Source organism: Zophobas morio, unplaced genomic scaffold, assembly GCF_036711695.1.
Source record: "Zophobas morio isolate AGI-343-1 ecotype UQ-CSIRO unplaced genomic scaffold, CSIRO_AGI_Zmor_V1 ptg000014l, whole genome shotgun sequence".
Taxonomy (NCBI): domain Eukaryota; kingdom Metazoa; phylum Arthropoda; class Insecta; order Coleoptera; family Tenebrionidae; genus Zophobas; species Zophobas morio.
In genome coordinates, this window is record NW_026972119.1 from 510,770 (window position 1) to 538,691 (window position 27,922).

The window sequence follows — 27,922 nt, forward strand, 5'->3', positions numbered from 1 at the left end:
TCTGTCCGTCTGTCTGCCGTCCCGGATTTTTATTAGTCAGATAATCTCCGAAAGTACTGGACCGATTGCTGTGAAATTTTGTACTTATATTAGGAATACAGGGTGACTGCGAAATATGTGCAAATATTTTAACCTCGGCATCCCCCACCCTAGTAGAGCCGAAATATAGAAAAAACAAATTAAAAATCGAATGGGGCAAAACCCCCATGAACCACCCTCGATACGAAGGCACTGAGCCACCTTGTAAACAGAGTTGGAAAAACGTTCGAATAAAAACCACCTAAACACTTTCAGTTTCAATTAAAAGTAAAACCGACTTTTTGCTGCTTATCATTCGTTCATTCATTTACTCATTCATCGTTAAAGGTCAGTGTGAAAGTTTTTTGGTAATTTTGATTCTGACGGATGTTTGGTCCTTGTCACAACGATTTTACATTGTTTATTGGGACAGAAATAAGAGCAACTTAGAATGCTACTACCTTTTTTACAAGAAATGTTGAAAATGTTGTCCTTGACTAGCAATACAGGCGTCAGAGCGTCGCAAGAGGTTTGTTGATAGGTAAAAAACACCGGAGTAGCGGCTGCCACTTTCACTTGTTGAAGCTCTTCGACAATTTCTGAACACTGTTGATTTCCACAAACGTATTGTTTCATCCAACCAATACACGTTTCTCGAAAACCGTCTCTTGAAATCGTACTTGTTGACGAGTATGTGGAGTTCCATCAGACAAAAAGTGAGTTACACAACGTGGACAATCAGCGGGCTCCAAACCGTGCACTTTGTCAACATGGTATGGATGTGACCGTGTTTCTTTTTTTTAATGTAGGATGCACTACAAGCTGCGAAAATCCAATTTCTTCTTTCTGTCCCATCACGACCACGATCGTGAGTTTGAGGTTGAAGGTACCATGATCTTGGAGATGCTGTACCACTGATGCAAATGTTCGCACACACAAATTACCATATCGACACGCTCTGCATTGGAAAACTGGACCATACACCGATTTCAACGACCGCTCGATAATCACTGGCCCTTTTCGTGTTTTTCACGTTGCGATTAAAAAAGTGCCTGATAAAGTTACTTTTTTGGTTCTTAAACCGAGTCGCCTGCCATTCATTGCAGTAATTATGTAGGTCACGAAACATTACCAGCGGCGCGTATAACAATTTACATTTAATTTCAAATAATTTTTCCTAAACACTGCTACCACTTAGGACCATGAATTTTTGCCAGTGACATAATTATATTGTGACCTATTCCCCAATTTTTTTTTTTGCATGCATTTCGCAGTCAGCCTGTATTGTAGATGGTAAAACGCTAACCAAAATTTGTCTAATCATCCCCACCTCTAATGCGATGACGTCACTTCAAAATTGTACACAGTAAATGGGTTTTAAATTGTATAAAATAACATAGTCCTACACATGTAGTTTACGACCCCGAATTGAGTTTTCATCCGAAACGTCCAAATTTTTGGAAAAAAATCAAAATTATTAAACAACATTTTGAAATTTAATTTTGAATCTGCTAACCCGATTGCTTTGAAATGTTGCAGATGTTTTAAGGCTATAAAGAGCATCATAAATCTTTACTCAAAATATATTTGGTTATCCCCTCCAAAAACTTGATGACGTCAGCTCAAAAGTTTGCCGAATAAATCATATCTAAAATGTACAAAATATGATGAGTCTGTACTTGTGATCTATCACTCCATTCATATTTTTTGGATTTGCATATACAGGGTGACTCAAAAAAATTAATGAATGCGTAAATTTAATTTATTGATTTACTCAGGAACTACAAAACCGAATACTTTGAAATCTTGCAGATGTTTTAAGGTTATAAAGAGCATAATAAATGTTTAGTCAAAATATATTTGCTGATCCCCTCCAAAAAATTGATGACGTCAGCTCGAAAGTTTGCCGAATAAATCCTATCTAAATTGTAAAAATATGATGTGTCTGTACTTGTAATTTATCACTCCATTCATATTTTTTGGATTTGCATATACAGGGTGATTCAAAAAAATTAATGAATGCGTAAATTTATTTTACTGATTTACTCAGAAACTATAAAACCGAATGCTTTGAAATCTTGCAGATGTTTTAAGGTTATAAAGAGCATAATAAATGTTTAGTCAAAATATATTTGCTTATCCCCTCCAAAAAACTGATGACGTCAGCTCGAAAGTTTGCCGAATAAATCCTATCTAAACTGTAAAAATATGATGTGTCTGTACTTGTAATTTATCACTCCATTCATATTTTTTGGATTTGCGTATACAGGGTGACTCAAAAAAATTAATGAATGCGTAAATATATTTTATTGATTTAATCAGGAACTACAAAACTGAATGCTCTGAAATCTTGCAGATGTTTTAAGGTCATCAAGAGCATAATAAATGTTTATTCAAAATATATTTGCTTATCCCCTCCAAAAACTTGATGACGTCAGATCGAAAGTTTGCCGAATAAATCATATCTAAAATGTACAAAATATGATCAGTCTGTACTTGTGATCTATCACTCCATTCATATTTTTTGGATTTGCATATACAGGGTGATTCAAAAAAATTAATGAAAGCGTAAATTTATTTTACTGATTTACACAGAAACTACAAAACCGAATGCTTTGAAATCTTGCAGATGTTTTAAGGTTATAAAGAGCATAATAAATGTTTAGTCAAAATATATTTGCTTATCCCCTCCAAAAAATTGATGACGTCAGCTCGAAAGTTTGCCGAATAAATCCTATCTAAACTGTAAAAATATGATGAGTCGTACTTGTGATTTAACACTTCATTCATATTTTTTGGATTTGCATATACAGGGTGACTCAAAAAAATTAATGAATGCGTAAATATATTTTATTGATTTAATCAGGAACTACGAAATCGAATGCTCTGAAATCTTGCAGATGTTTTAAGGTTATAAAGAGCATAATAAATGTTTAGTCAAAATATATTTGCTTATCCCCTCCAAAAACTTGATGACGTCAGCTCAAAAGTTTGCCGAATAAATCATATCTAAAATGTACAAAATATAATGAGTCTGTACTTGTGATCTATCACACCGTTCATATTTTTTGGATTTGCATATACAGAGTGTCTCAAAAAAATTAATGAATGCGTAAATTTATTTTACTGATTTACTCAGGAACCACAAAACCGAATGCTTTGAAGTCTTGAAGATGTTTTAAAATCATCATAAGCATGGTAAATCTTTGATCAAAATGTATTTGGTCGTCCCCCCTAAAAAAATTATGACGTCACCACAAAATTTTGCTGAATAAATCCTATCTAAAATGTACAAAATATAGTGAGTCTCTTCTTGTGATTTATCATTCCATTCAAATTTTTTCGATTTGCATATACAGAGTGACTCAAAAAATTAATGAATGCCGGAATTTATTTTATTGAGTTAATCAGGAACTACAAAACCGAATGCTTTGAAATCTTGCAGATTTTTAAGGTTATAAAGAGCATAACAAATGTTTAGTTATACATTTGCTTATCCTCCTTTATTGTTTTTTTTTTTTAAGAAAATATCGTACTTGTTCTGTTTCTGTTATTTTGTTAAATTATGTTTATGTAAATTTAATTCGGCGTTTAATTTTCTTCTTTTTTTTGCTAATTTGTACATCATGTGTCAGTAGTAAATGATTATGTAATAAAATAACGATCACTAATTAAATTAATAATGTTTAAAGTGGTTATGCAAAATTTTTCAGGTTGGCTGGTTTTTTTTGCCGGTCAGTGTATAGGTATAATAAGAATTTTGCTTTAAGAAAACTTGACCTTCAATTTCATTCAATGCCACTCCGTTTAGAAAATTGCAATCACCTCTATCAGATTTAGCACTATACAGTCTTTCCCTTTGAAATAAAAGTAATTAAATATGTATTTTGCGGAAATAAAGTATTCGCGTCATCGTTTTATGTTTTAGTCTCACTTTCTGTTGCAGATTACTGGTATTACACACCTTTTTATAGGTCACCTGTTTGTATTACGACTTGGCAACAATATTCATTAGTGGGGCCCATTTCAGGTAAAATACATCACAGCAAGAAGACTTCTGTGAAAAATTTCTTAATTTTTAAATGATACAAAAAGACTTTTAGTCGTATTAAAATGGAGGGTGTATATATAAGACAGAGAATGCATTTGACATTGAAATATAAGTAAAGTTGACTTTCATTATATCCGTTTAGATTACAGCTAACTGTTAAAGTTTTCTAATCAAGAGCTTTCTGTGTTTAATGTTTGCATGGTCCTGTTTTTGCTGTAGAATTAGCATATTTCGGCTTTATAACACTGTTTATATGTATTAGACTTTACACCCAAAACTCACCCCAAATGTAATGAATTATTGGATGAAACTACACTTTAGGAGCGATGAAACTGAATTATTATGGTCATTAAAAGTTAATAATATTATCTGCGGTGGGTCGGTAACGATCTGTCTCGTTTCGACCTTTTTACTATGATATACTGCACCGAACTATTTGGTCCGAGCTTAATGAAACGTAATATTAATATATCACAAAATTTGTACAAAAAGTGTAAAATTTGTAATTTGTACCTAAACAAATCAGTAACATAATGGAATGTAATGGAAAAGATTTTAAAGTAAAAGATTTTACCAGGCTTCTTATAGGGTTCTATTTATTTGGTCAGTATTTATATGAATAAATTGCAAGTATTTTTAATAAAAATGGTCAGTATTTTGTGTATATTACGAGCAGTATAATATACATCATTAGAGAGCGGATTTTATGAAATTTGCATATCCTTTATTTTTTGCATATAAGTCTTGATATTTAATATGTGAACGAATCATGCTAATTAAAAATGAATGCAGCTATAAAAAAATTGCATATTTGCATATATTTGCCTTCTGCTGCATATTTCACGTAACGGGTGCATATTTTGCATTTTTATCGATTTTTGTGCTAATTTGAAAAAAAAATCATTGTCATTCAATTGGCATTTATCTAGAAAGACGAAATTTCATTAATCATATTGCAAATATTGTCCTGAGTTTCAAATAACTAGGAAAGGTCTGGGTTTTATGGTAGTTTGGAGAAACCACTGGGTGTTAAGCCAACCTTCCACGTAAATTCGGGCCCTAATTACTTTTGGAAATACCGTTCGTTCCCAATATTTTTGTTCGTTACTTAAGTGTTTTAATGGTATGTTGTATGGACGTTATCCTATTATTTTTCATTTTGAGTGTGCATTGAAAGCATTTAAAGCGATACAGGTGTGTTAATATGTCGAAGATAACTCAAATTAATTTATGGATTAAACCTTTTCCTGATCTTATTCTTCAAGAAGGAACTGTATTTTGTCGCGCCTGCTCTAAACCGAAGCATTTTTATATCTGTGGATATAGTTTTTCTATTTCCAAATATATACTTTAGAATCACCGGAAAAACTTTTTGTTAGAATATTTCGAAAAATATTTAAATAAATTGTTGCCAAAATAGTAATTAAATAGTCGATTACTACTATTTTTTTACATCATTCTGTGGACGTATTTTTTTAATTTACAAATACATACTTTAGAATCACCTGAAAAACTTTTTGTTAGAATATTTCGAAAAATATTTAAAAATAAATTGTTGCCAAAATAGTAATTAAATAGTCGATTACTCCTATTTTTAAATTCTTTCTGTTTACCTATATTTATATTTTAGTATAAAAATTTTATCTTTAAAAATGTGATATATGTGCCAGTGAGATCTAATTAAACACTTTACAATATGATTTATGTATTTTTTTTTTTTTAATAAAAGGTAATCACAAGAAACCTGTAATTTGTAATTTGTAAATAAATTTAGTTCGGTTATTACGCTTTTTTTTTATTTTTGGAGCATATGCAACTGCATATCTCTGCATATATTAAGAAATTTACTGCATATTTGCATAAATTTGATGCATATCATATGATCATATTTCCCTAAATTTTGCTGCATATTTTCCGCTCTCTATACATCATTATCAGTATAATATTGATTTGAGTAAAATAATAATTCATGTATGGTCAGTAATTTTATAACCTTTTATCAGTAAAATCTTTAGATACTGTTAGTAAAAAATAATTGAACGTCTTTAAAATATAATTTTATTTATTATATTAAATAAACAACAAATAAATGGTAGTAAATACATTTTTATAGGAACATACTTTAAATGCAATTTAACGAAAAATATCATTGTCTTACAAATAAACGAAAAACTCTGTATCAATAAAACTTAACTGTAATAAATTCTTGTAAGAACATAACAAAAAATATAGGAATAATTGTCTAAAAAATGAAAAATAAACAATGAACTCTAAAATACAAGCAAATGTAATAAAATAAGACATTACAGCCAATCAATTAAGAGAGCCCGTGTTGCCAATTTGGGTCTCCCTCTTGACCGTTTTTTACCTATAGGTACTTGTTTGGCACTGGGAGGAGGTGCGACATATTTTAACCTAATGGATAATCCTATTTCACGTCACTCTTTTATAGGTTATATTTCTGCCGCGAAACTACATACTGCCACATTACATTATAAAAAACAATTTTAATTAATTTATAGACGTTACAAATTAAAATACTGCTAGTTTGTCTTTAATACATTACCTACTATTTAAAATACTGACAAAATATAAATTTTACTGACCACATTTTCACTGATCATAAGCTACTGACCTCATCCAAAACAAACTTATTTTAAACTATAAATACTGACCATTTATTAAATTTGCGGACAAAAAACAATCAAAAATACTGACCACATAAATGACAGCCCTTCTTATATAAAATATTCATGAAATTAAACTTTACTCTTTATCTCACAAATTGTCTATAATAATACATTTTCTGGAAATTTTTGTAGGGTGATAAAACAAGGTTAGGAAATTTGATTAATTAATTAGCATGTTTTTGTTCATCCTATTCATTAATAATAATTATGATTATAAATTATAATGTAAGTGCTCATTCACAATGGGCATAAAGCATAAGGATGTCATAAGCATTAACGCATAAATATTTATGTTTAGTGCTCTATGATTGTATTCGTTCACAATAAGCATAAGTGCTCATTCACAATGGGCATAAAGTATAAGGATGTCCTAAGAATTATGCTCATTGTGAAGCATAGAGCCTTAAACATAAATTTTTATGCATTAATGCTTATGACATCCTTATGCTTTATGCCCATTATGAATGAGCAGTAACCGTTTATTGTCCAACAGAAAATATTTTCCACTTACAGGACAAACTTTAACTTAATAAAAAAAAATGGTCTAACGGTATTTCGACAGAACTTCCCTCGTCCCTGAAGTTCAGCCCAAGAAATCTCATTTAGAGTTGCCAACTAAGGTATTTTGAACTGGAGACTCTATCTCCGTGTAAATTTTTGGGATGGCTAAAATCCTCTCAGAAAAAAACTGTAGCTTGACGCATAAAAGTGTTTGTTTCTCTCATGCTGCGTTTAGAAAATATCGTCGACGTAATTTTCAAAGTGTGTAACTCGAATTTTTCGGAAATTGAGATTTTATTTTATATTTTCCAGTGTAAAAATAAAATGCATCAATCAGACAAGTTTTGATGCTATTGGCGTTTGATATATTTTTTTTAATATGATTAAGAAAACGACGTAACTCCATTGAGATACTTTTTGAATTAGCAAACTGCGCAACTCGATGTGGCTAATGAAGCAACTGTTTTATTTGCGAAGTAGGCAGGGTGTTTTGGACTAAAATTATTGATTCGGCCACAGTCGAACAGGATGTTCTGAATATTATTATTATATATTTTTTATTAAATAAAGACAGGGGTATTAATAATAATAATATTAATATTAATATTAATAGGTTTTATTTTCCCAACAGACACAATGTCCATATAGATATAGAAATCATACATTGATAACTAATGGCAAAAAAATTAATAAAAAAAATAATTAAAACTAATAATACTAATAAAAACATAAAAATAATTTTCAACCTTATAACAACTAAACAAAATATACTATTAATATTGCATGTAGTAGTCAAGTAATATCATTAATGATAATAATAATAATTTAAAAAAGTAATTTTTAACTTTCTTTTGTTTTTATCCACGACATACAACTTTTGTTTTTTAAATGACACCCTATATTTTTTTTATGATTCCTGCTAAATTTTTTTCTAAAATTATTGATGTATCATAGTGTACATAAGACGTTAATAGTTTCAAACATTAATAATTTAATACATCATATTTGCAACAAAATGTTAATAATATTTTTGTATAGAAGTTTAATTTTCAAATTTAAAACTCCTATACATTAATAAGTATTGTAAAACGTGTTAAAATTGCTAAGTAACAAAAATTTTGGAACATTTTTCTCTTGCTATAAAAATTGAATTAATTTCTACCATAACTTTTTAAGAAAATGCGAAATATGGTACATCAATGTATTCAGAAAAAAAAGTCCACAAGAATTAAAAAAAAATGTCTAGAATGTCATTTAAAAAACAAAAGTTGAATGACATTGGGAAAAAAAAAAGTTAAAAATCAGTTTTTTAATTAAGATCGCACTACATTTAAAACCATTTAATTTGATCTATTCAAAAAAAAAAAAGACAGCTACGGACCCGGGATTTTTTTTTAACAATTGGTATATTTAAACTAAAAAACATTATCTTTTGTAGTATTGTAGTTATAATGAGCATTTCACTCCCGTCTCCACGATAACCCCAAACTACATCTAGAATTTCAAAATAATCTGTGTAGGAGTTTTGGTAATTATCTCTAACAAGAAATTATAATTTTTCATATTCTGGGTCTAATAAGAGTTATGTGTTATGTGGCATCGAGAAATAATGAAATTAGCCGTTCCTCAAACGATTGACTGTAAAAATGTTTTATTAATTCAAATCACATATTCAACTTAATGCTAGCAATCTGATATAGTTAAAATAACAATAGTACTCATGATTTTCTCAAACACTGAACTGGTAACCTTCACTAGATGTATCGATTCGGGACTGTATAGGCGGTATAACAACTAAAAACTGGATATTTCGTGTAAAAACTTATTCGCAAACTACAGGTGTGGGACTATGTTATTTCATTAAATTTAAAACTTATTTACTAAACACAATTTTGAGGTGACGTCATCACATTATTGGTGGGGTTGGTTAGACAAAGTTTGATTAGCGTTTTACCATCAATATGATACACGTAATACACATATAAAATGTGACAACAATCGGTCCAGTAGTTTCGAAAATTATCTGCCTAACAAAAAGTGACACAGACGGCGAACACAGAGAGGCAGACGGAAAAGGGAGGCCTATTTTCTCTTACTTACCAGGTCATGATCCACGGAGAAAAAATGAAAGTCGCGCAATGTACTCGATTACAGTACTTCCTTATAGTTTACGCCCAGGAAGTAAAAACAGTATTTGAGTTTGAGGACCCACTGAAAACGCTGCGTTTCTTGTTTTTCGTTGACACAAAACTGCGGACCTTCGTAACATCTCACAGTTTTACGAGCTTCAAAAAATTTAGCATTGGTCTCTTTAAACGTCCATTGAATAACCTTCTGTTCTCGTCCTTTTGCGCTGTCCTCAGATGTGCAGCAGCAATTAGCCCTAATTGTAATTACCAAGGGTGTTTTAAAATAACCACACTTCGAGAGAGCATATGCAAATGTAATTGTAAGCGATTAGAGCCAGGGGTTGTTGTTAGTATGAAATGTACACGATGTTATGTTATCGCGGTTTTCCACTCTTCACATCTCACGCGTGAAAAATACATGAGTGAGCTTTTAAGCCCCGAATACCTGACTCAAACACTCCCTTATCACGACCGCCACTAATTCCACCCCATATTCAATTATTTAAGTAGTATTTGTGCTAACTCCACACAGCCTATGTAATTGTAATTGTATGAGCGTTTTCTTACACGAAATAATTTTGAAGACCCCCAGGGCATAAAGGAGGGATGAAAACCGTAAAGACGGTTTATTACTTGTCGCTGCCGAATTGCACCGTTTTCTGCTTCAGTGACCAACTTTGAAGCTCACCAGCAAGAGAAATGCGACGACTCTGGCGTTGTTAGTTTTCAGTATGTTTTTATAGGTGGACGTGTTTCTTTAAGCACGTCAAGGATGTTTTATGCTTTAAAAAATTAAACGGATTATAATATTGAATAGTAGTTTATGTATCAAGGGCGTAATAAAAGCGTTCTGGCCCGCGGCGTGAAGATTAGTGCAAGAGGGCGAAGGCCAAAGACTTTGTTTACGTCAAAGGTGCACACAGTATTTTATGTGCATCCCGTGATTTTGTGAAAATTACATTCAAATGTTAGTGTGGAAAATTTTGAAAACTAAAATAGTTCAATTTGCTTTAGTCAAAATGACATTACGATATTATGAATTTGAAATAAATGGTCGAAAGTTGTTTCAACAGAACTTCCCTTGCCTTGAAATGAATTGAAACATGTCGAACATTTTAGAAAAATTATATAATTTGATTTTGCGAATTTTATTTTTATGAGAACCCCTATAAGTTGAAATAAACATGTGTAAGTATGTATTGTTAAAGTAAATGTAAAGAAGCGTGCTACGCGTGTATTTTAAATCAGTTTCTAATTTGGTGATGACGTCATCAACATTTTGCAAGGACACATATACCAACTTGAAATGGTGCCATGTAATACCAATAATAACAGTTTTGTATTCCGAAATTTTCTGGAAAGGGAAGTGAGCCGTTCCTGATTTAATTAATAAAATAAATTGACATATTCATTCGTTTTTTGGGCCACCTCTGTAAGCAAATCTGAAAAATTTGGATACTTTGATAAATCACTGGTAAAAACTCATAATATTTTGCGCATTTTATGTAGGATTTATTAGGCAAAATTTTGATATGACCTCATCAATTTGTTTGAGGGAATAAAAAGACATATTTTGATAAAAAAATTACCATACTTACAATAACATTAAAACCTCGGCAAGATCTCAAAGCACTATTCATTAAATGTTTTAACTCATCATGTATAAGCAACACGAAATCGGTTTAGTAGTTTCGGAGATTATCTGCCTAACAAAAATGGTCACCGACGACGCATAGACACAAAGAAACAGACCAACAGGCAGTGTTGGGGACAGATGCTTTTAAAAGCATCTAGATACAGATATAGATATATCGAAGATAAAAATATCTAGATACAGATTGTTTTCGAATTTTTCGAAATGTATCTAGACATGTTTATGTATTTTTTTATGTATTGTTTAATGAATTTTTTAAAATTAACAACATTTCGAACGTATTGTCATCTAAATTATTTCTTCTTGGTGTCAGAATTTGGATTCCGCTAATAAACACCCGTTCCACAGGTGCAGAAGAAGGGATTGTGGTATTAAATTTAAAAAATAAACATTTTACTGTAGTATAGTTATTCAAGACTCAAAAATCTTTTCTTTTTTCCTGCAAATAGGCCATCGCTTCGCTGTTTGATGTGTCGCAAATTGTGCAATATTTATTACATACGCTTAAAAAGAATATTGCGGCAGGTATATACATTTTAGGAAGAATTGCTGGTTCCGTTTAAGGCAAAATAAGTACAATTTCTTAGAAAGGTATTTAAACCCTTTATCGGATCAAAGGCTGCCTGGCAGGCCGGAATCAGCAGAGTGCAACTTTAAATTTTCAGATTTTTTTTGAAACTCATTTTATTTTAATCTCGTTTCACGATTTCTGAGAATATATCACGATAAATTATTCTACCAAGGGTTGTAAAAATATTAATTTTGTTTGTCAGATTTGTATGTACAAAGAACTTCTACGTACAAAAGTTGCACCTATATGTATCAGCTTTGTTCTAAATATGATTGTGCAATGAAAATCATCTAAACTTCTTGAGAAAAATTTGTTTAATGTAGGGACGTAACTTGTTGAGGACTAAATGTAAGAAGTTTGAGAGATATCGTGTACCTAAATGCTACTACTGATCGCTGCAAACAAACGTGTATCAAGTCTTTGTACAATCATGTTTGCTGGTCTGGTTTTAAAGCAAGTTGTAACGATATTGTGTGTACGCAGATTTCTGTAACACTAATTGATTTGATTTGTATGTTATTAGTAATTTAAATCATTATAATTAATATAATAAAAGATATTGTGTGTTCCGGTTTACCACCATGTCAAGAGAAAAAATTGGTCTAAAGAGTTTAGACAGTACTTCCCTCGCTGTCGGAAACTTGACGACTGCATGCCTATTGTGTTTTTTTTCTCATTACATTTTTGTAGTGGGAATTTAAAAAAAAATTGCGATGACGTCATCAACATTTTTGCAAGGACACGTATATCAGTTGGGATAGATGTAGTGTAATACTAAGAATAAAATTATTATATTCTCAAATTTTCGGGAAAATGAATTGGGTCGTTTTGAATATTGATTTGTAATAATCAATAAAATAACGAAACAATTTACTCACGTATACGTATCAGAGGCAACTGAAAATCGTGTATGTATAAACATTCTTAATTTAAGATGACAGGCGTAACACCATACGTGAGAGTCAAACAGAGAAACTGTAAACAAAACGACCATCGGTTTTATTGCTTCGACTTCCGCTTATTATATAAAACATTGGGTTTTATTTTAATTCTTGACGGTGAAATTCACAATTGGTTGATTATAAACATGTCTATTTCACATTCGCGGAACCAAGTGAGCGCATAAAACAAATGCAGGTCTGTAATGTTAAAGTCGATGTAAATAAGCATGCTACCCTTATGTTTCAACCGAGTTTTTCCTTTAACAAATTTTGTGTCTACCAAATTGGGTTGGTTGGGGTGTAATACTAATAATAAGTGTTGCCTTTAATTTAATCAATAAAATAAATTGACTTCATTAATTTTTTTGAACCACCTCTTAAGAAAATCTAAAAAATATGAATGGAATGATAAATCACAAGTACAAACTCATCATATTTTTTGCATTTTAGATAGGATTTATTCAGCAAAATTTAAGGGTGACGTCATCAATTTTTTTAGGAGGGATGAACAAATACATTTTGAACAAAAGTTTACCATGCTTATAATAACTTTAAAATATTCCCAAGATTTCAAAGCATTCGGTTTTCTAATTCCTGATTAAATCGATAAAATAAATTCACGCCTTCATTAATTTTTTTGAGTCACCCTGCATATGCAAATCCAAAAATATGATTGGAATGATAAATCACAAGTACAAACTCATCATATTTTGTACATTTTAGATACGATTTATTCGGCAAACTTTTGAGCTGACGTCATCAGTTTTTTGTAGAAGATAACCAAATATATTTTGACTAAAAATTTATTATGCTCTTTATAACCTTAAAACATCTGCAAGATTTCAAAGCATTCGGTTTTGTAGTTCCTGATTAAATCAATAAAATAAATTTACGCATTCATTAATTTTTTTGAGTCACCCTGTATATGCAAATCGAAAAAATTTGAATGGAATGATAAATCACAAGAAGAGACTCACCATATTTTGTACATTTTAGATAGGATTTTTTCAGCAAAATTTTGTGGTGACATACATTTTTTAGGGGGGACGACCAAATACGTTTTGATAAAAAATTTACCATGGTTATGATAATTTTAAAATATCTTCAAGATTTCGAAGCATTCGGTTTTGCAGTTCCTGAGTAAATCAGTAAAATAAATTTACGCTTTCATTTATTTTCTTGAATCACCCTGTATATGCAAATCCAAAAAATATGAATGGAGTGATAGATCACAAGTACAGACTGATCATATTTTGTACATTTTAGATATGATTTATTCGGCAAATTTTCGAGCTGACGTCATCAAGTTTTTGGAGGGGATAAGCAAATATCTTTTGACTAAACATTTATTGTGCTCTTCATAACCTTAAAACATCTACAAGATGTCAGAGCATTCCGTTTTGTAGTTCCTGATTAAATCAATAAAATATATTTACGCATTCATTAATTTTTTTGAGTCACTCTGTATATGCAAATCCAAAAAATATGAATGGAGTGATAGATCACAAGTACAGACTCATCATATTTTGTACATTTTAGATATGATTTATTCCACAAACTTTTGAGCTGACGTCATCAAGTTTTTGGAGGGGATAAGCAAATATTTTTTGACTAAAGATTTATGATGCTCTTTATAGCCTTAAAACATCTGCAACATTTCAAAGCATTCTGGTTAGCAGATTAAAAATTAAATTTCAAAATGTTGTTCTATAATTTTGATTTTTTTTCCAAAAATCTGGACGTTTCGGGTGAAAAGTCGATTCAGAGTTGTAAACTACATGTGTAGGACTATGTTATTTTATACAATTGAAAACCCATTTACTATGTACAATTTTGAAGTGACGTCATCGCATTAGTGGTGGGGATGATTAGACAAATTTTGGTTAGCGTTTTACCATCCACATGATATTCTTAATATAAGTACAAAATTTCACAACAATCGGTCGAGTACTTTCTGAGATTATCTGTCTAATAAAAATCTAGGACAACAGACGGACAGACGGACGGACAGACGGACGGACAGACGGACAGACAGACGGAAATGGGAGACCTATTTCTTCGTCTTCTAGGGGTCATGAAAGATCGAGAAAACGTAAAAGTAGAGAGTCGGCCGACGGACTCGATTACAATACTTCCTTTGCTTACGCTCGGGAAGTAAAAAACGCTGCTGTTATAATTCTTGTTTTATTGCAAGTAGAAAATCAGAAAACACGCATCTGGTGCAAAGAGTAGTATAACAAAAAACAACAGTTTCCTCATATGCGTTTACTGAATGAGCAGCGGGTGTCGTCAAAAGCCGATCTACAAAAATTTTTACGTATGGATGAAGACCATTTTGATTGGTTGTTAAAGCAAGTTGCACCATGTTTAATGTTTAATGATCATGTCTTTGTTTGCCTCTATCTATATTTCTTTTATTTTATTAATTAATATTTTATGTGCTTGATTTTTGCGATTTGTATATTCTTTGCTTTTAATTTTCCATAGACATTACAAAGACCTATACTCCTTGATGAATTCTTCAATAAATTGTTTTGAATAATTTCGTAAATCACTCATTCTTTTGTGTGTTAAAGAGCTTTCATATTACAACTACCGATGATCGTAATTGCCGAGTCTTAGTGGTTACTCGCGTCCTCACCGAAGTCCTCACCCCATAAAAAACGCATTGAAAATCAAAACCTGCACATTCTTCAAACAATGTTTGTGTGATAAGTTTACACATACATAATCCTAAACTAGACGTAATTTTTCGTATGCACAAAGAGATTTGTCCAAACATATGAGGCGCCGTTTAAGACAAAATATACGTCGTTAATATATCAAGAGTTTTCATCTGTGCTGTATATATTTTCGAATATTATTTTATAAAAGTGAAATATATACCTATAAATGTGAAATATCTCAAACAACGCAAGATATTAAAGTTCTGTATATTTTGCATTTTTGTCCTACTAATTTTAATATACCAATAAGGATTTCAAATTTCAATAACAGATGGCGCTCATGTTAACCATATTTCTGTAATTCTTTAATCATCTAATATTCAAACCCTAGCTGTATCTAAAATTCCTCATGTGTACCAATCACATTCTACCAAATAATTTGAACTTCAGGGTTGTCCAAAATATGCCTACCTTCGAAGCAAACATGTGAAAGTAAACTTATTACAAAAATAATTTATACGGGTTGTTTCTATTTTCATTTGTTGTTTTAATTTTAATACTGTCATTATTTTGAGTTTTTGTTCTCTACCTCCGGCGATAGTGATAATAATGATAATAGACGATATGTACGTCAAAGGGTATGAAAAATAATTGAGCAGTCGTTTGTGTAGTTTCTGGAGTTAAATGTAAATGTTATTACATTTTGCTTTTTTGTATGAAATCACAACACTGTCAGAAGTTTACAACTATATCATTTTGAACATTTTTTCAACATTAAGCTAGCTTTATATGGAGATAAGGTCTTAAAATTTTTGAAGAGTCAAGAAATAAAATATGATTAACGATTTATAATGTTCACCATAACTTTTAAGATTTTCGGGCAGTCGGTTCTGTAATTTCTAAAATAAATTTTCAAACTATTTTGTACCATTTAATTTTTTCTAAAATCGAAATAGGTAGGATTATACACATATAGGTGGATTTGACACACAAGTAGAGATATATCATTATAAACACTTAACAAAATGTTGAAATAACATAATAGCAAACTTATAAAAACTAGGAAGAGCAAACAAATTTTAGTTAATGCTTTATTACCATCTACACAATAATTTGAATTACATCACAATCTAGTAGCAATCGGTCTGTAATTTCAGTAATTAGCTGTTAAATAAAATTGTCAATAAAAAGACATCAAATAGAGATAAATTTAAATTAGCGATCTACTATGTTCACGGTAACCCTAAAAGTTGCTTGAAAATCTAGACGCATAAACTGAACATGAGAGTGAATTCGAAAAATATACGTAGTCATATACGTACCAAACCATATCTTCACAAATGACATTTCGAGGCAAGGGTATGGGGTTTTTGAAAGATAAAATTTTGATCAAAGCAATCTTAAAGTAATTCATCAACTTAAAGGAATCCGTTTAGTTCCTTTGGTGATTACTTAAGTACTTGTCTAGTAAAATCATTCAATTGATGATCGACAGACAGACGAATAAGTGAGAGACCTACTACTTGATAAAACATGCCTTTAACCCATTCGTCAAAAGGACTTGATTACAATACGTCTATTTAAAATGCATGTATAAAACTTTATAAAACTGAACAGTTAACTCTTAATTCGTAAAAGCTAGAAAGATGTTGAATTTCCAATCACGGTGCTGTTTTATGTGTACAAATTCTTAACATTATCATAAAGCACTGTATTGTTTCATTTTAATCAATTAGATACTTCTATTTTTTTTCAAAAAACGTGAATGAAGCTATGCTCCATTTATTACAAATTAGAACAATATGTCAAGCATGTATTATGATGTTGGTTAACATGAGTCATAACTCGTCGTTACAGTTATCTTAACAATGTTTCACTTCATTGTTACTTACCTATTTAAAAGAGAAAGGACGAAGTGTTAATACTCATTACAAAGTTAATAATTCGCTGTGAAGAATATCAACAACAAATTTGTTTGACAAGCAGGTCCTGCAGCGAAGAGAAAAACAAATGAAATAATATACATATATGTATACATATAAATTTAAATAACATACAATACAACAATGGTAACATGAAAAAATAAAATAATATTCTGCAACAAAAAAAAATTATGCTTTACCAAACATTTTGGAATTTGTAATAGCAAAATCCATATCTAATTTAAAATTACAATAATCTTTGTGGAAAACTGGTAAGTGTATTTGTAACGCGCATGTATTTGCCTCCGGAAAATATCGCTTATTGCAAACATCTGTCAGATTTTCATGTGTAACTTTTGTATGCATAAACTGTATTACAGGCTTTGTACTAAATCCTAATGGAGGAATACTACTTGCTCCAGTTGCAAATATAAGAATTTCTTTGAGGGTAACACCATCCTCATCTTCTACTTCCTCACAATCCATAAGATAATCACGCCAATAGCTAATAGTCCTGTTCTCTGCATCTCGGATATTAGATCCTTCACAACTATATACCACTTCAAATAGATTGATCATAACTTCCGCGGTGAGTGCGGGAGGTTCAGAACACATAAGTGGATAAAATAAATCTGGATGCTTTACCATTAAATCATAAACGTCACCAATCTTAAGACCTTCAATAAACTGATCTAAAGCTGCTTTTATGCGGTAAAAGTTATAAAACCTCAACGTTCTTTCAATAATGTCTTCCTTTTCTTCCAAACTGCTAGTAAAATATATTCCAGCAACACCGAAAATAGGTTCATTAATTACCATCTCTTGTAATTTGTCAAGTGAACTTATATTTCTGACTTTATAAACTGTTTCTAAAATATGCTGATCAATAAATTCAGCTACTGGTTTGGCATTATGAATTCCATGAACAATGGCAGAAAACAAAACATCAGAGAAAAAATGGGGGCCCTGGCCAACATGAATTAAGGACAATGCAATTATTTTCCCTGCCTCATAATATTCTCCTTTTTCTAAACTTTTACAGTTTAATGATAAAAATTTTTTATCTTTCCCTTCAAAAAGAATACTGTCCTTCAGTTCCAAAAATACTAATCTGAACATCTCTCGAGTAGGACCACCTGCGTCAACTGCTCCTTCAGAATTATTAGAATTGTCAGTAAATGTTACGACTATTTTTGCAAAAGGGTTAAACCTTTTCCGGGTGGTTGCTCGTATGCAACTTAAAAATACTTCCTTTCTATATATATTAAAATGAGTGACATTTTCATCTTTAATGCGTTTTGACAATGTTTCAAGCACAGACTGTAGTGTAACTGGCTTGTCTGAATCATTTAAACTTCGTTCAATTGCTATATGCATATTATTTTCAAATTCTGTATCTTCATTAAATTCAGTATCACTAAATTCTTCTGCGGTTGTTTCACCAGAAACTGCGGTAGATGCATCTAAACGTACTTCTGATGATGTAGCAATGTCCTCAAATGGGCGTACATATATAGCTTTCCTGTTTTGAAACAATCTCTTTAGTTTGTAACCGTCAAGCGGTTCTTGGTTTTCTATTATTTTAATCAGCATTCCACTTTCTGGGACTAAAATTTCAATTTCACTTTCCACTGAAAGATACTGTTGAAACAGTTCACATATATATTTCAAAATTTGATTTTTATCCCAAGTACATTGCAATTTTACATCCGCTAGCGCCATACCTACAAAAAAGCTGAATTAAAAAATACATCTACTTAATGAAACAATAAGATGATTTAAAAAATGCATTAAAGATTATATTGTCAGAGTAGATAAGCACCGTTTTTTTAACATAACAGTAGTACCAACAAAATATCAATTTATCATTTAGAAATACTTAGATTCAACTGTATTAATTAATTACACAAATTAAAAAAAAAACAGTTTCAGTGCTACGACATCAAATTCAATGTTACTGTTTGCTTTATATATCAATAAAAAATAAACGAAAAAACAACAATAGCAAACGTTATCTATTCATTTACATATAAGAAAAATATTTTTAACGATTAATACAAACATATACACATATTAAAATTCGCAACACGTGTTACGCTCAGCAAAAATGAAGGCAAAGACAAAAAAATTAATTTTATGGGTATTGAGGATTCTTCCCTGTTTGATGTATGGAAGTTTTTGTGTATTACGTTTGAATTGCTACAAAAAACAATTTTTACATAGGTGATACATCTGTACCTTACTATTTTGTTGCAATAGATGCTTCAGCTTAGTAAATGGATATATAGTGGTTTAATTTATGAAGTGTAATGACTAATGATACAAATATATTATTGTAAGTACCTACCACACTCATGTGCATATACTTTTGCCTTCCCTTTTAATGTAGTATAGGCACGTGGATTACTCAATAATATAATATCTCTGTAAAAGTGGGATGCACTGCAATTTGAATTTCCTTTCATTGTTCTCTTGTTGGTTCTACGGTATGGAGTTTGTCGTGAGTTATAAGTAGGAAACAAAGATCTTAGTTCCTGTATATAGGACGTTGATCTTGTTGGGTTACTACTAGTAGAAGTTCCACTTGAAGGTCCTGGAGAATGGTCCATACTATTTTGATTATTTTGACGATTTGAACACGCTGCACTGATAAGTGATCTAAAGCTGGGACTGCTCACAATGTTGTTTACTATATCTTCAATTTCATTCACTCTGTCCATTTTATTTTCTAAAAAAAATCAAAAAATAAAAACTTATTAATAAAGCTTCAAGCTTGCAAGAAAAAAAACGCAACTGTGCGTAAAACAGTTCGTGTCATCTTAGAAAAAAATTGGTCGAAAATTGTTTCGACAGAACTTCCCTCGCTAGAGATGAATTTTTTATTTATACAATTTTGTGATGACGTCATCAACATTTAGCAAGGACACGTATATCAACTTTGATTAGTGCAGTGTAATACTAAAAATAACGGTATTATATTCCCAAAATTTTCTGAGAAAATGGAGTGATCCTTTCCTGATTTAATAAATGAAATAAACTGACCCATTCATTAATATTTTTGAGCCACCTATTTAAGTACATCTAAAAAATATGAATGCAATGATAAATCACAAGTGAAAACTCATCATATTCTGTACATTTTGGGTAGAATTTATTCGGCAAAATTTTGAGATAACACCATTAATTTTTTGGGAGGAATAAACAAATATATTTTGATTAACAATTTACTATGCTTACAATAACTTTAAAACGTCTGCAAGATTTGCAATTCTTGATTTATTCAATAAAATAAATTGACTGATTCATTAATTTTTTTGAGTCACCCTCTATAAGCAGATCTAAAAAATATGAATACCATGATAAATTACAAGTGTACCTAGACTGATCATATTTTGCACATTTTAGATATATTCGGCAAAATTTTGAGATGACGTCATTAATTTTTTGGAGGAAATAAGCAAATATATTTTGATTAGAAATTTACCATGCTTATCATAATTTTAAAACATTTGGAAAATTTCAAAGCAGTTGGTATTGCAGAACCAAAATTAAATTGCAAAATGTTTTATACTTCTGATTTTTTTTTCCAAAAAATCTGGAGGTTTCGGGTAAAACTTCAACACAGCATCATAAACTATATGTGCAAATTTAAAACCCATTTACTACGTACAATTTCGGCCCAGTACTTTCGGTTTCGGAGATTATCTGTCTAGTAAAAATCTGGGACGGCAAACAGACGGGCAGACACACAGATAGACAAACAGACAGACAAACGGGCACTCAAATAAACGGAAACGGGAGATCTATTTCTCCGTACTATAGAGGTCATGAAATGTCGAGAAAACATAAAGTAGAGAGTCGGTTGGGGGACTCAATTGCAATAATAGTATTTAAAACACCCCATGACCTTGCAAGCGACGTAAACTTAAAATTTTATGAAGATACAAATATTTTGCCGTTACAGTACATCGCTTGTTCGTAGGTACTATTAACCAAAAGAATCTGATCTTGAACACTTGTTCATAGCAAATCGAAAAGCGAGAGGTCATTATTTACAACCGTTGCGAGATTTGCACATACATAGATATACCAGATACGTAGATAATTATCAGTAGTTCAGATTAAAGAAAATTCTAAAAGCAATACTTGTGTAAAATGTAAAGCACTTTTAGTTCTCAAGAAAAAATTGTAATTATTTACTGTATTTAACAATTAAAACCTGACGGCGCCGGCGACCAACATCGTATTTTTCAAGTGGGTACACTCAGTACGGAGTGGACGTTATGTTTGAACTAATTAATAACACTGATATTTAGAATAATTAATGTTTTACTTACCTACTATTCCAAAACGTCCAGGAAGAGAACACAATCATATATGTACCTTAGAGGGATATTTTTGTGGTTATGTTCACAAAATTGGCGGAAAAGAAGTTATAGACAGACGCGGAGTTCTGTAAATTCAGCGGATTTCGTGAACAGTGCCGTAGACTAGCAACTGTAATTAATGACCAATAGACCAGTGTCTTCCATGGTATGGGATTTGCAATCCTCGACCGTGTTAACAATAATTTTGTTGTTAGAATGTTCATTATCTTGAGCTGATTGTTTATAAACACATTTTTTTTCTTTCATATCATAATATAAAACTAATATACTTTTTCTATCTTGCATTAACAACGGCCTCATTGTTAAACCGAAAACAGTTTAACAAGGGAAGCCTTTGTGAAACTGTTTTTGGTAACAGTTTGTTTTGTAATGTCGGTTTCATGTTTTCTAAAACGTCACATGCACGTCTAATCTAACCGGTGAAAACCACAACTTCGTCATTTGATAGTGTTGCCATCCAGGTTGCCATCTACGTAAATCATGATAAAAGAAAACCCTGAAATAATAATGGTAACCAGATTTTCAATTTTACTTCATAAAATCATAAGCAAAGTAAAAAAAAATGTATATTACAATCGTTTAATACATATTGTAGCACTCGTTCTTTGGAGCACACTTCGCAGCCCTCGTTGTGCCCCAAACAACTCCTGCTACAATAGAACACCTTATTAAACTAGTACATATAATATTAATAATATACTATAGTATTGCTTGATAGCTTGTGCCTCAGATTACTACCATCATAAAATAGTATATTGTTACACATATTTCATCAGGCGATTATTGTTGCACGAATGAGTTTTGAGCACGACGAGCGCAGCGAGGAGTGGCTAAATAGAATGAGTGCCACAAGTCGTCTTATGAAAATAGTGTTTTTTCACTAGTAGCCATGAAGAATGCAATTGTCGACTTGTTTAGAGGTAGTAAAGTTCAACTTTTGCTACCAAAGTTAAAAAAGAAGATTGAGGTTATGTATGAAATACTTGATGTGATTACTTCTTAAAAAATGAATAAATGTGTGCTACTAACATTACTTGAGAATACGCATGGTAGTTGGTGGACGGTGGAAGATAAAAATGATTAATTCAGCGACAAGTGTAAACGGTTTTCTTTGTGTTGAAGATTTAGGTTAAATTTGATTAGAAATCAAAACAAAATCACTCTACGTCAAAGAAATTGAAGGTTTATTTTTTTAATTTATTGTCTTACGGTTTCTACTGGTGAAAAATATACTATTTTCCTGTAAGATCGTAAAACTTCCATTGACTATATATTTTTTAAGAGACTTTTTTTACGATCATAAGCTAACTGGTGGCTACTTTTACAACAAAATAGAGTTTTCTGTATTTGCATAATTTTCGAAAGAACTCAGTTTGTCATTGAGAATGAAGAATGCGGACGACCAAATTTAGAAAAGTATAAACTACTGCGTTAATATAAAGCAACAAATGCTCTAGAATATTTTTCAAAATAAAAATAATTAAAAGGTATGTGTAGTAAAATGGAAATAATTTTTAAATGTTGTTGTAGTCATGGTACAAGAATGCCTTCTTGTCTTCTTGTACCATCGTTGTAATCATTAAAGATAAGAACATGTTGAAATGAAAAACATTGGTATTATCTAGTTGATGGTTTTGATAACATAATGTAGATAATGTAGTTACATACAATTTGAAAAGCGAAAAGCGTACACACAATACATGCAGGATTGCTAAAAAGGATATTACTACATATTTCTAGAACGGTATATCAGAACTCATTGAAGTGTTATTCAAATTTTCATCATCATTTGTTTTGGAGATACAAGGCCAACTTGTTGACTTTTACGTTTCGACCTAAGCTAAAAAAGTTTTGTAATAGGGTCCATCGGATGAATGGCTGATTTCAATTTTTATCGACGTTTCATGACTAGAATACGAAAACATAGGTCGCGCGTTTCCGTCTGTCTGTCTGCCGTCTTTGTCAATGTATATTAGACAGATAATCTTCGCAATTATCGGACCGTTGTGGTCAAATTTTATGTACATACTATGCATATCGTGTAGATGGTAAAGCTCTAACCAAACTTTGTCTAATCATCCTCGCCAACGATGTGATGATGTCACCTCCAAATTGTACATAATACATATTGTTTAAATTTTATGAGGTCATACTCTTAAACTATACGTGTAATTTTTGATTTTTCACCTAGACGTCCAGATTTTTAGAAAAAAAAAATCAAAATTGCATAATATTTTACAACATAACCTCAAAACTGCAAAACCGAAAATTGTACATAATAGAGTGGATTGTCCTCACATCCTGTCGATGATCAATTTCTATGTACCACGTTTAAATAATCGTCATGCGGTGACATTTTATTTACCTAAACCGTTCTGTGCCTAAACCTAAGACTAACATATTAAAAAATCTCCAATAACTAACCTATATCGTTGTGCTAATAAGTTATATCAGATTATATGATGATATTTTTGCTAATGGAATCAAACCAATAACTTCTTAAATTATGTTTTTGTAAAATATTTAAGTTTATTTTCTTCTATTATAGTAATTTAATTTATTTTAAGTTAATTTAATTGAATTTTATTTTATTGTACATGCACACTAATATATATTTTGTCCTGTTAATGGGAAACTGTTGGGCAATAAAGCTATTATTATTATTATTATTATTTTGTCATTGCTAAGATGTTGATGACGTCATTACAAAATTTTGTAACTGAAAAGCTCACTTGAAACATACCATAGCATGCTTTTTGCCTTTACTTTAACACGACATTTCTTTTTAGTTTAATTTATAGAGGTTATCACAAAAAAAAATAAAATTCGCAAAACAAATTTTATATGTACCTACCTAATTGTTCAGAAAAACTGGACATGTTGCATTGTCTTCACGGGCGAGTGAAGTTTTGTCTAAATAACTTAAACAATTTTTTTCGTTATGAAACTTAGGAGATATAGATAAAAGTAAAAATAGTAACAATAATTCAAATTTTATTAAGAGGCAAATTTTGGCAACAACACTTACCTAATAGCCTTTCCATGACCCACTTGGCCTACAAATATTTATAAACATATAGGTATAGTACATATATTTATTTTTTATCCTATATTTTAGAATCATAATCTTGTTTATGAACACGGGCTTAAATTGGCCTTTATGGCACACATCAGTCGAAAATTGCTAAGTAACGATTGATTATTATTCATTTACATTAATTAATTATTCAAACAAGCTTCGATCTTCAACATTTTTATTACAGTTGGGAAAATAATACTTCATCAAATCATTCCCTGACAGACTCCAAATTCCTCTAAAATTTCTTGTCAATAAATGTTTTCCGCTTCTTCAGTTTGCATTTTGAAAATCGAAATATTTAACGAATAAACGAGGTAGTATCCACAACAACATCAAAATAATAGTCAGCTATGTACTAAAATTTGCATCGGCACAATTCACAAACTTTTGCCGGAAAAACTCAATATTTTGTTAAAAATATTTTAGAAACTGAAATAGAATAAAACGTTGTATGTACCACAGGCACAATTGTCGATTATGGCCCTCGGGAAATTAAAAGACCTCCTTCGTCAGGCTTTAAACATTCCCTCGTGCCACAATCTCCCTGATTATGCCCTTAATACATGAATAACTATTTTTTATCTCATAAAAAAAGATGCACATGGTGTATTAATAAAATTTTTATTTCACTGTAACGATTTTAAATAATCACGCATTGTCAAATAAAATGCAACACCACAGTTGCCATCTTCTGCCAAAGGATCAGGAACAATGTTGATAATTTCTTGTAGAGTTAACCAGTTATTGTCTTGAAATTCTGGTACCACAATATTGTTATCAGTTATCAATTCTGGCAGTGGACCTTCTTCATCAATGCCATATTCAGTAGGATTCTCATTATAAAAGTGATCCTCATGTATGTCTTCAAATTGATTTTGTATCATACTTGTTTGCCAAAGTTGCATTGGTGACCTGTTCTGCATGGTACATAAAGAGTGATTATTCCACTGATTAACAAATTCATCTAGAGATTTTTGTATACAAGGAATGAAAATATAATGTAAGGCAAATAAATCTAACTCATTTAATTCATCCAAAACATCATTTTGTTCCATTGTGATGAATAGCTCTTTAAACTGCTTGCTTACAGTCCTATTTACCTCTGCCCAAAGTCTTTCAATTCTTTGATTATGAACTGAACGTCCAGTAATAAAGCTGCCTCTATTTAGGCCTCGGTGTGCAAGCATATACTGTGCCACTAAAACATTTTCTGTTCCATGATCACCACGACATCTACTAGGCAATCCATACTTTTGCACACCATTTTCAAATAAATTCAAAACACTCTTTGCTTTATTGTTTGTTAAACACTGTAAATATATGATGCACCTACTATACCCATCAATACAACCATGTAGCACTAGTCGAAATGCAATCAATTTATGATTTGAGTCAATATGCCTAAAAGTTCAATACTTTAATAAGACCAACAAAAAGTAAATTAACTTTTTGTAATTACCATAAATAATTTGCTCCTTTAACATTATAAACCCGTCTTACAATGGCTGACCGTTTTCTTGATAATCTTCCTATTGGATCTATAATATTCAACTGTTCTCTAATTCTCCATCTGGAAACAGTTAAACCTCTAGATTTTATCCCTCCAATAACGTATGTTTCACCAATATTTGGTGTTGTTGATAAAATTTCACGAATTACATTTTCCAGTTCTACATCATTTACAAATCTATTTGGTTCACAAAAGTTCAAGGCATTACGATGTCTTAAAAGCGTTCTTGTCGAGACATTAAGTAACTGTGCGATTTGTGTCCAGCTATAAGAATTTCTTCTTAAAAATTTGAGCTGCTGCTCATAAATACAATATCTTGGTCGTCCTCGACGTCCTCCACGAATAGGACACGCATAACCCAGCGTTTGTTCTACAGTCGAGTTTTCTTCGAGTTTATTATCCATGTCTATGTGCAGTAGATACAACTTATCATACAAAGATCCCAGACGCTCATTTAAATTTTCATTTGTATTATTTAAAATAATAATATTTAACATTTGACAATGTTCTTCCAAATTACAGTGTAATGTATTTAGCCTATACTGATCAGCTCCAGATAACGCTTCAGCCGCTGCCCTTGCATCACTTAATATAACCTCGAAAAATGTATTAACACAAAAAATTTCACCATCCATGATTTATCATAACATTATTTCAAATATGTACTAGCAAATCACACCTGGAACAGAAATTTCAACCTAATACCTATTACCTGTCTTATTTGTATTTGTGCGTACAATATTACTGTAAGTTTACTTTGAGGCTTTGAGGTTAACTGAGGTTAACACAAACTGTGGTTGCTGCGGGTGAATTGCGGAAAAATTATTATTGCTATTTAAAGGATTTTTTCGCGAATTCACAATATTGTACAGTGAACCGACATTATGCTAGCCGGTGCATTTTTGTCATACAAATGATTTTCGTGAACAGGAGGAACTGCGAATAGGAGAATACATGATAGAAGTAAATATTTTATTTGTATCATGAGTGAATATATCAATAATGACGTCAATGGTTGACGAGTTGATATCACAAACTAAACAACGGGTAGTCATTTTATGCCCGCACTGGTGAGGAGAGTAACCACCGGTTATGTTTCTGATTATAGTAGTATAAATTAAGACATAAGATGATATGTATAATACTATAGTAGTAGTATTAGATATATAGGTTAAGAGAAGGGCCAAAGGTTGGGATCATGGTACTAACACGACCAAAAAAATTCAAACACCTAACTTGCTCATATCATCGAGTTTTATTTAATTTTTCAATTGTATTTGTTAAATTTATTTTGTGTCTGCTTTAGAATGAACGCCTCTGATTTCCTGACGCCTTTTAACATCAACGTGACAGAGAAATTGCACTTACAATTGAAAAATTAAATAAAACTCAATGACATGAGCAGGTTAGGTGTTTGAATTATTTGGCCGTGATGGTACAAGAAGACATGGTAGCATATATGCTACTCCGGCTACACATTGCCTTGAATACCGTGCTTGAAGCGCTCTTCTGACAACTTCGAAAGTTATCAAATGTCAATTTATCAGTGACATATGAGGTTACAAGAAAGGTTGAGATTCGGCTCAGTTTTTAATAATGGGTTAACTTATCTTCTAAGGTCCTAAGTGGAAAGCAGATGCTAATAACGTGTGTTCTAAATTTGGCATCATTCGTTGATAATGATACTGCGAAGGTACAACAAGCCAGAATTTAAAGTTGGCGGTTATGATAGCCACATGACGTCATAGAAAATGCGCAATATCATGTCTTCTTGAACTACCATGGTTGGGATAACCGATTCA

The 27,922-nt window shown here is 31.3% G+C and overlaps 1 protein-coding gene across 2 annotated transcripts; it reads right to left on the minus strand.

The window, feature by feature from the left end:
• Nucleotides 1-25,223: 25,223 nt before the first annotated feature.
• On the minus strand, nt 25,224-27,049 carry LOC135128967 (uncharacterized). 2 transcript variants are annotated; one of them, XM_064056049.1, is made up of 3 exons: nt 26,858-27,049; nt 26,070-26,799; nt 25,224-26,011 (listed from the first exon to the last, which is right to left on the minus strand). In XM_064056049.1, the coding sequence occupies exons 2-3, from the start codon at nt 26,753-26,755 to the stop codon at nt 25,237-25,239; spliced, it is 1,461 nt and encodes a 486-aa protein (XP_063912119.1). In that variant the 5' UTR covers nt 26,756-26,799; nt 26,858-27,049; the 3' UTR covers nt 25,224-25,236. The 2 variants fall into 2 exon arrangements, with proteins under 2 accessions (XP_063912119.1, XP_063912118.1); XM_064056048.1 differs by having other exon boundaries at nt 26,070-27,049.
• Nucleotides 27,050-27,922: the final 873 nt, after the last annotated feature.